Below are 14318 nucleotides of genomic sequence, written 5' to 3'. Positions count from 1 at the left end.
AAGATAAGGTAAACTGAAACTGAATTTCGTTCGTTTCGGTCGATTAAGTTTGTCGTTTGTTTCAAGAAACTTCTTTGACGCTTGCACAGTAAGATAGAATTATTTATTGCATGCGTTCGTGCGCGACAATGCACTGTTTCTGTTGATTCGATTCTTCCCGCTTGTTGTTGAGTCGAAGAAAGAAACGATGCGTAATTTCCACTACTTTGGTGGGTGGAGCTTATCCCCACTACTTGATTAAATGGGGGGAACTTATCCCCACTACTAGCTCAAATGGGAGGGGCTTATCCCCACTGCTTGCTGAAATGGGAGGAGATTATTTCTACTACTTGATTAAATGGGAGGAGCTTGTCTCCTGTTTTCAACTTCGCACAAGTGAAAATCGGCGATTGCTGTAGGTGATAAATAATTTTTAACGTGGTGCTAAATTAGATACTAGAAATTATATCCTTTTTAATAAAAAAGGAGGTATTATTGTATGGATAAATATTCATTATTTGTCGCTGCTGTTAGTGCTTTAAAAATGTGATTCACGATTCATAACTACTTTCAATTTATTATTTATTTGGAATACTTAGTTCAGCAGATATATGTATAATATGAGATATTTTCAGTAACAACTACTAAAACAGGGGAAAGACAGAGTGTCTTTAAATTTTTAATGATACCTATGAAAATAATAATGAAAGATTTAGTTCAACGGATAAGCCAGGACTTGTGAAGTTTCCATTGCCTTGAAGCAAGTTCCTTAACCCCGCCATAATCCCATGGTTGAGGCTTTCGCACTAAACGCACGACACTTTCAATGAAAATCTTCAATTATCCAGATCGAACAAAATTATTGTTACCTGGAAATCAACGTTTTAATCCAATCAAACTGGTTTCGATGTTTTTGTTTCGTAATAACTGATATCTTAAAGGCATTGAATTATCGAAATGATCTTGAAAATAAATATGTTCACTTGAATACTACAATTGATATCCGAAGAAACTGAAAATAGTCTATTCTTACAATTTTCATAGGGACTACATATTAATCGCATTGAATACTCGGTAGTCCTGTTAAATACCAATTGTGATATTTATGATGTTTTCCAACCGAAAATATGTTACCTGATCTGAATTTGATAAGAAAACCGAGGATTAAATTTCTTGTTCCTCTGGTTACATGTATCTCCCTCCTCACTCAAACATCCATTACAATCAAATCACATTCCTTCCCTTTCTAATCATAAATCCTGTCCCTAATCACGTGTCGATTTCTCTGTGGGTTGTCCTCGCATTTCCCCTCCCTTCTCCCGACACCTCCTCCCACAAAATCGTTCAGTACAAGCCAGCTCATGTACATACCTGTTCCCAGAATTACCCACTGCAGGTCTACCGAGAATTACAGCCTGTTCTAATTGCTCTACTCGCGCGAGAAGATGGAAGGCTGTGTGCCATTCTACCCCTTAAGTAGTGTACACACAGAGGATCATGTTCCGATGCGTGTCCCGAGTCTTAAGCTGCGTTCATACGACGCAGAACGATGCAGTGTGCCAATATATTGGATTAGTGAGAAAGTCTTGTCGTCTTTTTAAGACAATTTTGCGATATAGATCAAGGACGATGAAATCTCCCAATATATCGGATTACTGAAAAAGTCTTAGCGTCTTTTCAAGAAAATTTTGCGATACAGATCAAGAACCATGCAATGTACTAACATATTGGATCAGTGAGAAAGTCTTATCATTTCAAGAAAATTTTGCGATATAGATCAAGAACGATGCAGTGTGCCAGTATATTGGATCAGTGAGACAGTCTTGTCTTTTCGAGAAAATTTTGCGATACAAGTTGCAATACGTGCTTCCAGTATTGAGTTGTCATAAACTATGTTATAAATTATATGTTTATACTTTGTATAAACGTTTCTCCTAAATCAGAGATTTTAAAGAATGAGTAAGATAATTTTTAAGACTAAATTTTGATAAGTAATAAGTTAATCAGTAGAGCTTTTTAGTAAAGTTAATTAGTAAATGTTTGAAATTAAATTTTTAATTTTTAAAGCTTTTAAAATTATATTTTCACCCTTTGACGAATGTCGACATTTTGTCGAGATCTAACTTTCATTTTCGTAATACTAAATAGCAGACAAATGATTTTATTATTCAAACAACAAGAAATGAATACATAGTTTCCTTATTCTCTATTATAAGCATTCAGTATCTAATTTGGCAGAATCTGCAGAAGGTTCTGTATACTTTAGAGAATCTTCCTTCGCAAAGGGTTCATAAATAATAAGTTAATAAATAAAATTTTCAGAATTGAGAAGTTAAAACACAGTTTTATGACATTTGGTGATCGACGTATCGCAACAGGTTTCAGTATGAGCAAGCTGCGTCATGTTCCGAAGAATTTCTGCTTCCATGTGTTCTCGTGAACACGAGAAATTCACGGCGCTGTAGGCAGAAACGTAACTGAATAGCTACGAATAATGAATGAGCACCTTATTGAATGAATGGAGCTTAGACTGCCGGAAATAAAGCACTCCGCACACACTTCTCTATTTCACCGCCTAGTAACACATCCTTTAACCCTTGCATGCCAGAAAGTACCTTAAACAGGTACATATCTTCATTAAAACGTTGTTATAAAATACAATTACATTTCTCTTACTGATTTCATTTAACTCAAAGACCATCGATATTTGTTACTGTAATGATCGTGAAACATATTTATATTTAACAGATTGTTAAACAGTTTTTATATGAAGACACTTAGCTATGTTACTTTGCTGATTACCACAGCATTTAAAAAAGTATTAAATTTGATTAGAACTGATTATCTATTTAAAATATAGTACATGACATTATGACGTTTGAGTTTTTCAATATGAGTAGTCGAGGATAACTGATAAGTTCCACCATCATAAGTCGATTCTTTCTTCGACCATAGTGTACAAGGAAAGCTTCAAATCTGTAACCTCTTGGACAATAGCTTAGAAACTCATAATATTAATAAATTTCTGAACTGGTAATTTATTAATATCTCAAGTTTCAATTTTATTGTGCAAGAAGCTTCTGGTCCTCAGCCATTTCAGTGAAATTCATCGACGTTTGGTCTACGTTTATTTTACAACAAAAATAATTCTTATTCTAACAGTAGATATTCAATCAACTGTAAGAAAGATAATTTGCTTAGAATTATTTCAATACATCACAGAATCAATTCTGTTTGAAATTAATATTAAATTAATCATTTTATGGAATTTTATCCACAGTTTTGTAATTCCGCAATAAATCTCCGAATATCCACAGCAGCTATAAACGCGAACACATATGTTATACAAAACAGAATTTATCGTTTCACAAAATTTCATTGAAATAATCGAGGATTAGTAGCAAGGCAACAGATCCCTGTTCGAGTCGCCCAAGCAAATGATTCTTATCGATGTGCATACACAGAGTTTAGCTGCAACGTCCACTTCTTGCTCACGCCGACTCCAGTGGGCAATGTAAATACTTTCGGTATGCGTGTGCCTACTTCCGATAGTTTAACATATTGTTATTGTGTACACAAATATATACGCATACCTCGCTTATATACGTATATATCTGTATACATGCCGTATATTGTACAACTGTACCTTGAATGACTGAAAACGAAGACGAAGAAGAAGATGAAGAAGAAAAATAAGAAGCAGATGAAGAAAGCGAGAAAGAAGAAGAAGAATAATAAGAAGAAAGAAACAGAAGAAGAAAAAGGATGTTAACACATTAAACTAATTGTCAATTACATGGGGTTTTACACGATACGTACACGATATTAACGAGACAAGGAACTACGAAGCGACAAAATGGTGGTTGAGGCGAGACGCGAGAAAATTTACGGGGACGAAGTACCATTGTTACGAGTATTATTAGGTGTGTAATGTATGGCCTGTGCATAATTCTAAATTAGGTACAATCAAAGTAATTTCCGTAGGCCTATACACGTACATGTAACACGTATGTAATGTAATCAGCGGACGAGAGGGGAACGGAAGAAACCTTATTCGAACCTAGGAAACAAAACAAACAAACAACGTAGCCGGGTAAAGTACTATTTTGTCCTCTTCTGATCTGAAGTTGTTCGATTTTCCATTTTCCTGACAGCGGGAGAAACAGAAAGGGTTGAAAAAGAGGAAACGCGAGTAAGGGGCTCGAACGATTTGCTCGCGAGAAGAGAAAGGAGAGAGAAAAATCGCATTTTACCGTTCAAACTAGTATTTTACTCGCCCGTGACTACACGCATGTAACCGTTTATCGTAACGATATTAAATGGATTGTAAATCAAATTGGAATATTAATATCGTGTCTGCTTGTGCGTTTCACCCCGTTACTTTCCATGTTCCGATCCTGTTTCCAATGGTATCTAGAATGTTCCTCCAGGCAGTAGTGCCGGCGATTTACCGGAAATCAAAGGGTAACGGGTTTCGCTTATTCTATTTATTTATTGCGTGTATATATATTTACAGTTTATACGTATATAAATATCACCGGCACGCCGGTGTTTATCGATTGCTTTTAGTGTTACGGGCGCATTAACATATTGGATAGACGAACTGATGGGATCATGGTGGCGATGAATCGTCTGCGACCTTGGTTGTTTAACTGTTTATGGGCCATTGATACGCGTGACACGCGATTATCCCAGATATGACGGCGATGCAAATGATCCATTCAATGGGAGGATTAATTTATTAATGGGAGAACAGGTAATCGTCGCTCGTAATGTCAATCGTCCAAGCAACAGAACGTTCATTGAAGATCAAACGTTTGTTAGATCGAATAGAATTTCCATAGTAAAAATATGATAAGATTTTATCGAACTTTTGAACACGATGCAGATTTCCATGTTCCCTCTCCTACATTTGTTCGTTGACGTTTGTAATTAGCTTATTTATTAGGTCGTCAGTGCATGATACGTTGATAAATAAATTCTCGTTTACGCGAATAATGAGTCGGGCGATCGCGCGAAGTCGCAAGAGAATCGATACATCGAGGCTGGACAGAATGTTTTGCACGGCTGCCGATTCAATTTCGTTTAATTGTCGCGAAACAATATTCCCTGCCCTCGTTAACTGTGAAGCTTGATTTCCTACTTTTAACCGGCAGCGGTAATTACAACCCTTATCGGCGCATAAAGCCGTTCAGCATGGCGGCGCAACGGTGTACAAAGAATTAATCGAAGGATTTGATTGTTGCGAACAATGGTCCCATCGTGGTTAATTCGAGCACCCTCCTTTACATGTCAATGCGTCCATTACGGAATTAAATAATACTCGGCATCGAGCACCTATTAACTCGGATCGATTAATACAAACGTTCTAAATATTTACATTTCGCGAAATACGCATGTACCGTCCGTTGTAGGGAACCTGACACTTTCATCTGAGTGGTCAAATTCGAAGGCTTACTCCTTCCTCGCAGGAATTTTCGATTCTGGCGTATGATTCGCTGCGGGGCCTACGCACACTGATCGGTTCACGCGACAAAGAGTGAGGAAAGCCGTTTCCAGACTCGCGATTGGACTTCTCGGAGCGACTGTCTCCGTCCCTATGACGTCACGAGTGCCAAGTTCTCAGCAACCGACAGTACATGTATCTCTCGAAGCGTCCTTCGCCGTGACAATGGACGCTTCACACGGAATTTCAATTCTGCAGACAACAGCGCGGTTTAAATAAATTAATGGCATAATTCGTGTCGATTATGTCTAGAGACAGAACGACAATAAATTTGAATTTTCTTTCGTTGTTGTTCTAAACGAGTCTCTTGTGTTTCATTCGAATACTCGCGACGAATATTGACGATTTAGATAAAAAAACGAATAAATATCATTACAGAACGTAAACGATTCGCCTAAGAATATCTGTCTGTTGCCTTTTCCCTTCGAGAAACCGTTGTTTCCTATTTAAAACAACAGCTCTCCGAGGATTCCATATTTTTGGTATGTTTCCTTCTCTAGTTGATCCACTTTCCAATTAACGTATGTATGTACATATCGAATATATTAAACGGACGATTCGGTGATTCCGAAACTAATGAAACCGTAGTACAAACATTCTCTCCCGAGACCTTCTGCAACGTGTATAAATTAAATATTAAGCATTACATAGCTACCCTCTTGGAAATTAAAGTACAGAGAACCCTTAAGTACGGGGCTTTGTATTCATCCTCTGGAACGGTAAATGAAACTCAGGGATTCGACGATGGAACGATGAGTTCCCATTTATCCACGGCGAAGCGGCCGAGCCTGGGATCATTTAGAAGAAACTCTCAAACCGTATTCCGCAGTAATCAGTAACCAACGAGAAGCAAACGCTACGTCAATCAGAAACTTCGAAGAATTACAAAATAACTTGAAACATTAAATTAAACAGTCGTTTAAAATACCCCTCACAAAAACACCACAAAATCCAAGAACCACACTCTTCCATTGAAACTAAAAAAACAATCGATCAAACTCAAATAAATGATCCCTAGATTACTGCCAGCACTCATCGACTCCACCTAATCCAACCTAACACTCGCAACTGTCATCCTTAACTTTTCTTCGACAGCTCCTGGAAGAACGCCTCGATAGGCAGAGTGGGCTCGTCGGTTGGGATCTTGAAGTGCGAGGCGACGACTCTGCTCTCAGGCGAGACAGCCTTAAACATCCCCGGCTTGTCATACAAAGCGGACGCGGAGCTGGTCAAATCAGCAACACTCTGCGACGCTTTGGCGAACAGCTCCTCCTCATCATTCTTAACCTCAAACTTTGTAGCAGACTCATCGCCATCAGACTTTTCCTTAACTTCGGTGGTAGCTTCGATCTTCTCAGTAGTGGTCTCACTGACAACGGTATCCTTCAGCTGGCTCTCAGTTTTGGCCGTGCTGCTGAGAACCGGTTCCACCAGCTTTTCATATTCCTCGTGGAAACTAGGTCCAGTCTCACTTTCATCCGCATTTTTCTCTGCGCTGCTCAAGCGCGCTGGTTCGCTGGTGGAACTTGCTTCCTCCTTCTCCACCGGAATCTCGTTAGCTACCACCCGCGTGCTGCCGACAGTGGTGACAGCCGAGTAGAAGCTAGTCTCCTCAGCAGCCATTTCCGTCGCCTCCTCCCTTCTGCTGGGGTAAGTGGCCGTCGAGCTGTCCCTGTGTGTCGGGAGCCTGCTCTTCATCACCGGTCGCCTCCTAACCGACGACGAGAAGACGTTCTCAGGCCTAGCAGTGCTTGGCTTCGCCTGGCTGTCGGTGTCAAACCTGTTGGGGCTGGTGGTGGTGCCCGACACCCTGCTCCTGTAAACGTTGCCGCTGATCGGTCGCCTTTTAGGGACGAACCTGTTGCTCCTCTCCGTCGTCGACGACGGCGCGTCCTCTGCTACGTTCTCCTGCTCCTGAGCCTTCACTGGACTCGGCGAGGTGGTCCTGTAGCTCGCCCTGGACATGTACTTGTACCTGCCTGTCGTCTCCCTGTTGCTTTCAGGCTGCTGCTGGCTTTGAGTCTTGTAACTGGACCCTCGTTGCCTGGTGTTCGTTGGAGTCACCGAAGCCTCGGTCGTGGAGACGGTAGCTAACCTGCTCTTGTAATCCAGGCGGCTCTTGTAGTCTTTGATGCTGAACCGAGGCCTCGTAGCATTACCGTACCTCATCGGTCTGATCTTGTGAGACCTAGCCGTCGAAGTGCTCACCACTGGCGCCTGGGTCGTCGGCTGGGTAGTTGTAGTGGTCGGAACCGTAGGAGGGACGCTGCTGGAGCTGCCGACGGAGCTGGTGGACACTGATTTGTCGAAGTAGCTGCCTTCCGTTTTCACGAACAGACCTTCCAGAGGAATATTAGTAGCCACGTTGGCGTCCTGGACATTGTAGTTCTCGTTGCCAGGCGCATCCTCGGTTCTAGTCCTAGTGACGTCAGTGAGGTACTCCGAGGGGACCGTCTCGGTGACAGACTCTCGCTGCTCGTCGCCGGAGCCGAACCTCTGGGAAGTGTAATCGTACTGCTGAACGTTCGGCTGGCTCGTCACGAGCTGATTAACCGGCTGCCCGGTGATAAACAGATTCGGTTGGCTGGTGGAGAACGGATTGCTGGGCTGGCTGGAAGTGAACTGATTAACCGGCTCGCTCGTCACGTACTGATTGTACTCGTTGTAGCCTGGCACCGATTCCGTCTGCGACTTGTAAGTGCTCACTTGCGGTGTGTGCACGATCTCTGTGACGATCTCCGCCTCGAAAGGTTCCCCGGGGTTCACCCGGTTGCGGTGGCCAGGTCGTTTTCTGATATTGGCTTTTTTCTCCGTCACGGCCTCCTCGCGCTGGCTCGACTGCGTCGGCTTCACTCGTCGCCGCCGGGAAGCGTCCAGCTGCTGCTGGACCTCCTCCTGTCTGTCGTACTTGAAAAACTCGTCGGCCGACGTAATTGGCTCCGGGGTTGTGGTCGTCGGCCGTCGCCGGCGCAGCGGCGAGCCGGGTCTCCTGGTCCTGGGCTTCTGAGTGGTCGCCACTGGCACGGTCGCTATTTCCGGCGGCGCGGTCGTCTGCAACGGCACCTCCTCGACGTGCAGCGTGACGGGCACCGCGGTTTCCGGGACTTGGACCGGCGCCTCCGTCGGCGTCGGCTCGTACGACACGGTGGTCGTCGGTTTCCTTCGTCTATATTGATCGCGCAACTTGTGCGGACGCTGCTGCGGACGGGAGTCCGTCTGCGGCTCGCGCGGACTCGTCTGTTCGTGCTGACTCTTCAATTGATCCTGGTAGCGGTGACTCTGGCCGACCGGGCTCTCCGAAAACGAGTAGTCGGGCTGCGTCACCTGCGCCAGAAACACGCGGCAGGTGTTTAATATATCTTTTGTACTGGTCGGGGTAGTTTCCGAGGTTGGTGAACTTTTAAATTGGAACGTCGTGAGAAGGATACTTTGGGTAGTGTTATGTGAGTCGTTTCGAATGGATGTTTTAAGATGCGGTTGAGTTGATTTTTTATTTCCGGAAGTTTGTTAATATTATTGGAATAATGTTTCTTCTAGTTGTTAGAGAGTTTACTCGTTTCTTCGTTTTCTAGGAAATCTCTTCTTATGTCTTCTGAATATGTTGTATAATAATTAAGTCGCTCGGAATCCTATGTGGTTAAGTCGATTTTTTGATATTTCCGAATTTTTGTAAATTTTAATGGTGTAAATAATATTTTGTGTAGTTTTTGAAGGGTTCACTCTTTGTTTTTTATAGGTTAAGAAGCCTTTCTTTTTATAGCCTTTGAATATGCTGTGTAATAATTGAATCGCTTGGAAGTCAATGTAGTTAAGTCGATTTTTTTATATTTTCTGATTTTTGTATATTTCAATGCAATAAATAATATTCTTTTTAGCTGTTAAAGGATTTACTCGTTTCTTCGTTGTTTCTAGGTCGACCCCTCCTTTTATAGCTTCTAAGTATGTTGTGTATTCATTTCAGAAGCCAAGACATCGATTTTCTCAATTTTTGTTCTCTGGACTTAACCTCCTTGGCTTCTGAGCGACTCATATCTCGTCCGAAAGCGAAATACTTTCTTTATGTTCTAGTATCCTTGAATTTCAGTGCTGATTAATGTTTGTTTCGTTTTAGAATGCTCGTTTTTTCCAACTGAAACCTTTGCACTCGGAAGGCAACTCTCGGTCACCACTTGATTTGACTTTGATAAAACTATAAAATCTGATTTTTAATGTTGAACTTTGTATAATGCCTTGATACGTGAAATATTGCAATAAAATAGGTTTGTTCCTTAATGTACTCGTGATTTCCCTTCGAATTAGTTTCAAGGAATATCGTCTTTGCCTCGTCAAAAAATGTTAAACATTTCTAGTGAGGAACTTCCGAGTGCAAAGGGTTAACATTCCGTTTTAATAATTTAAACTAAAATTATTAACGTATAGAGGAAAGATTTCGCTCTAGACTGGCACGCAAAATCAAGTTCAAAATTCCGAATTTCAAATAAACGACATTAACTTATTCCCCAACCCAGTAATCGTCAGTTGCAGTTTTCAAGACAATACAGCAGATTCACAAAGCAATGCTGTGACCCCGAAGATAATACTGTAGTTCCCAGAGCGATATTGCAGTTTTCAAATCAATACTGCAGTTTTGAAAGCAATACTCTGGTTTCTAAAGTAAACCTAGGATTCGCTTTTAGGAACTACAGTCCCCATTTGTACCGAATATGCTACCGATGCCAGGGTTAATCAGGATTAGTATTTTAATTGGAATCAGAAGTATTAACACTATAACTACCAAGCAGTCAAGTTGACTTTCCGAAAGTTTCCTATACAAACTCCAAGAGTGCATCTATCGAGATTTCAAAACTTGGTTTGCGTATTACTAAAACAATTTCTTCAAAAATTTCTTAGTGAAGGATCTATTTTTTCCAATAATTGGAAAAGAATTTCGGAATGGGTCATTCTGACCCATCTGGTAGTTCTAGTGTTAAACTAGAGAGTTGTTAGTATTTTCCACTGTCACTTTCATACGTTGATAGTTCCTATCATTTTAACTATCTTCTTGTTTATTCCTCTTTTTATTAAAAATCAATATAGTCAATATAGTCAACATATCAATAGCCAACAACGAAAGTAGCAAGTCTCCATCAAAGTACAATCTCTATAATTTACTTCATAAAAAATTCTATTCGCAGCAGAAACCATAATTTGTGTAATTAGTTCATTCAACAATTAATATCGTGATATTTCAACATCAAATTTCAATATGAAATGCTAAATATTTCCTGGATGTCGGTGATCGGCAGTAGTATCACTTAAATGGGAAGCTATTAATATTTCCTGTCGTTGATATCATGCCTTAATACTTTCTAGTGTTTTATTCCTCGTTTTACAGTTCCTTTCTTTGAATATTCTGTCTTTATCTTGCCAGGTGAACGATCTTTTGCACCGATTCTTATTACCAGCGTTCTCTTGGAAAGAGAAACAGTGTGACTATTCATGCACTCGCGATTTCAGTGGAAATTCTGTGCGATATTTTTTATCGCGTGTTTCCCATTCACTTCCCAGAGGACGCTGTATATTTACGAGCAAGCATTGACGTCGTGCGGCAAACAATTGTTCGATATAATGTACAGACCGTTTCATACATTCACCATGGCGCACTCAGCGAATTTAGACACGAAAAGCAAATTTACAGTCCTCGTTACTGGTTTTATTTGTTACGTACATTTAACTCTGTAAACTACCGAAACAGACTTATGAACTGAACGATAGTATATCTGAATTTTGTCTGCAGATCATAACTTCCACGAGATTCAATATAGTCACAAGTAAATTCTTAAACATCCTTCAACGACCACGAGCAACGTGTTAAATATTCCCATGGAAACGTATCAAACTAATTTAAACATTCCATTAATCATAGATAACTAAATATTCAGATCATATCTGATAAATATTCAGATTTACATCTAACTTAATCTATCTTCTCCACTTCCATGAATTTAAATTCAGCACAAGTATGTTCGAAACGTTACTTTCGAACGCTCTTCTCTTTAATTCCATAGTAATAACATATATCTTAACACGTTGAATGCTGCACGATTTCATAGAGCAAAATACACAAAATAGAAACAATATAATATTAAATTATTCGATTGAATTATATTATTATCATTGTGCGTTATCTATCTGAATGTCACCGCATTAGGTAGCATCATTTATAATATAGAAACGTTTTAAAATAATTATCGTTTAATTCAGTGAACTATAGTAATTCGATCTGATCGGGAGTCACTGGTAACATGGTATTCAACGTATTAAACTATGCTACTTTCTTTGCAACAAACAGAAAACATATGTTATTAACCTACAGTCCACGGGTCAACCGTTTCGTCACAGAATACCACCGATTTAAGTATAGTCATCTACGGTTAAATCGACGCCATAGCCAGAAGCACCAAAAAGCGTATAGAACCCCAAATTCAATAAAACTTCTCAGGATCTACGGCAGTAACCGCCTGCGATCCAGCGTATAAAAAGTTACCTGTGATTGCTGAACCCTTGGCAGTCCTCCAATCTCGCTAAACTCGGTGATCGCAGCGACCGCGTCGGTGGTGACCTTCGGGATCTCGTACTCGGGCAATTGCACGTTGAAATTCAACTGGTCGTCGACAACCTTGGCGAGCTGGTCGGATTGATTCTTCGCGGACTCGACGGCCAATCTCGCCTCCTCGTCCTCCTTCTGCTGCTGCAGCAGCTGCCTCAGCTCTTCCTGCCTCTTTTTCAGCTCCTCCTGCTGCTGCTGCTCGATCTCGAGCTGCTGCTGCCGCTCCTGTTCCGCGAGCCTCTGCCTGTCTCTCTGCAGCAGCTGCTGCTGGATCAGGTACTGCTGCTCGTTGAAGTGTTTCAACGAAATACTCTCGGGCGTTTCGTACTCCGGCTGCGTGGTCTGCGGCCTGACGTCGATCGGCAGCACGGAGCTCTGGTACTGAGGCTGCACCGCTTGAGGACTCACGAACAACACCTTCGGCACCTGCGGGACCTGATTCGACCCGCCCCCTTCCTGATGGAACTTGGTAGCAGGGTTCACTCTAGGTAGCACTTCATTGATATCCGACGTGTACTTGCTCTTTGGCGCTGGCCAAGCTGAAGGAGGCGGCGTCAGGTCCTGGTGCTCTGACACGTAGTACGTGTTAGCGACACCTGACGTGGGCAGCACCTCGTGAGAAGACTGCTCCTCCGATTGCTTGGTCGAGTGACTGGGTCTGTTGTAGTCCTGGTGATCACCGTTCTGCTGGTACTTGTTCGAATCCTGGCCTCTGGGAGTGGTAGGCGCTGGAGTAGAAGATTCATAGACGTCAGGAGGCAGAAGCGTCTCGTAGGGCAGGGACGGTCTGAAGTTGTATGTGTTGTAGACGCTGGGTGGCGTGATATAGCTGATCTCGTGACTCTCGTGAACTAGGAACGCGGGGTCCCTCTCGTAGGAGGTTTTGTAGGAGTGCGAGGGGTGGTTCACTTGGCTGAAGAAGTTCCCGGTGCTCGCTGGACTGATGAGCTGCTCGTTGTGCACCTGTCCGGGGTATTTGTCGTAGTTCCCTCGGTGCTCGTGCTCGGGCATCCTCTTCTCCTTGCCGAACTCGTTCGCCGGCGCCGTGCCAGGCGGCTGGAAGTATAGCTTGGCGTTGTTGTTCACCTTCAGAGACTCGAAAGGCTTGGACTGCTGGTACCTAGGAGGCTGCAGCAAAGGGGGCATGTAGATTTCCGGGAAGGGTCTATTCTTCGTAGGCGTCGAGGAAGGAGAGTTCGTCGTGGAAGTGTAGCCTTTGATGAAGTAAGTAGCAGCTTTTATGGGGTCCGGCTGCTGGTGGACATTCTGGGGGCCGAACTGAGGCTGCCTCAGGTAAGCTGAGTTGTCTCTTAGAATCGGCTTCCTGTGAGGATCCAGGTCGAACCTGTAGGCGTCCTTCGGCGGAGGGATCAGGAACGTGTACTCCCGAGTTTCGGAGGCTGCGTGCTTCATGGGATGATTGTGCGCTTGGGCCTCTCCGCGCGCTTTCGCTGCCGCGTGGCCGAAAACTGTGAAGCTGCCGAGGATGCTGGGCGGGCTGTAGTCGTGGTGATTCGGCTTCGTCTTTCGCTGCGGCTTCAGCTTCTCCGAGGCAGCCATGTGCTCTTGGAACTTGCCTAACACCGGATGCAACGGCGCGTTCCGTTCGAGGCTGCTCGACGGCGAGACGTTCGTCCCGATCGTCTCCTCGTAAGCGTTCGTCAGAGGCCTCCACCCGTTCGCGATCATCGACGATCGCGTCGGCGGCTGAAACGTTGGACTTGTACAGTTGAACACAGTTTAACGACAGTCCGCGAGATCGCTGGATTCAAGGATTCCATTTACTCGGGTGGATGGCAAAGCGGAGATTCGATTTCAATGGGATCTGGGATCCATGGATTTTTACGGTGACGGGATCACGAGTTGAGCTCTGTTTCGAGTTCAAGTGGAGATCGTGGGTTTGAATGCTCTTCCGACACCTTGGATTAGGATGGAGAGTTTCATGAGATATTCTTATTTTGATAATGAATTGCTCAAGGTAATTTGTTCGGAGCATGGATTTTTACGGGATTTCTAGTTTAGTAACGAGCTCCGGTGAATTTGATGTACGGGTATTTATGAAAGCGTGTTCTAATATTTGTTTTATCGCGGTTTGTACAGAGAAATATGCTATGAATGTAGATTACTGAGGATAATGATACTTACACGGATCTTAATTAGCTCTTTAGTTTACTTGGAGACTATTAAAAGCGCTAATGAGGTAAATAAGTACTCGTTGAATTGCAATTCTTCGAAATAATTCCT

General features: G+C 42.7%; 1 protein-coding gene across 1 annotated transcript in view; it reads right to left on the bottom strand.

The window, feature by feature from the left end:
- Nucleotides 1-4341: 4341 nt before the first annotated feature.
- LOC116432295 (uncharacterized) overlaps nucleotides 4342-14318 on the bottom strand; it is a 64705-nt gene continuing 54728 nt past the window's right edge. Inside the window, exons 4-5 of the mRNA XM_031988930.2 lie at nucleotides 12012-13781; nucleotides 4342-8809 (exon numbers count right to left, since the gene is read on the bottom strand). Coding sequence (XP_031844790.2) covers nucleotides 6563-8809; nucleotides 12012-13781 — 4017 coding nt within the window. The 3' untranslated portion in view covers nucleotides 4342-6562. The remainder of the gene's footprint in view (nucleotides 8810-12011; nucleotides 13782-14318) is intronic.

Source organism: Nomia melanderi, chromosome 3 (assembly GCF_051020985.1).
Source record: "Nomia melanderi isolate GNS246 chromosome 3, iyNomMela1, whole genome shotgun sequence".
In the NCBI taxonomy this organism is placed as follows: domain Eukaryota; kingdom Metazoa; phylum Arthropoda; class Insecta; order Hymenoptera; family Halictidae; genus Nomia; species Nomia melanderi.
Note: the sequence above shows the minus strand (reverse complement) of the source record. Positions and strands in the feature narration are given on the sequence as shown.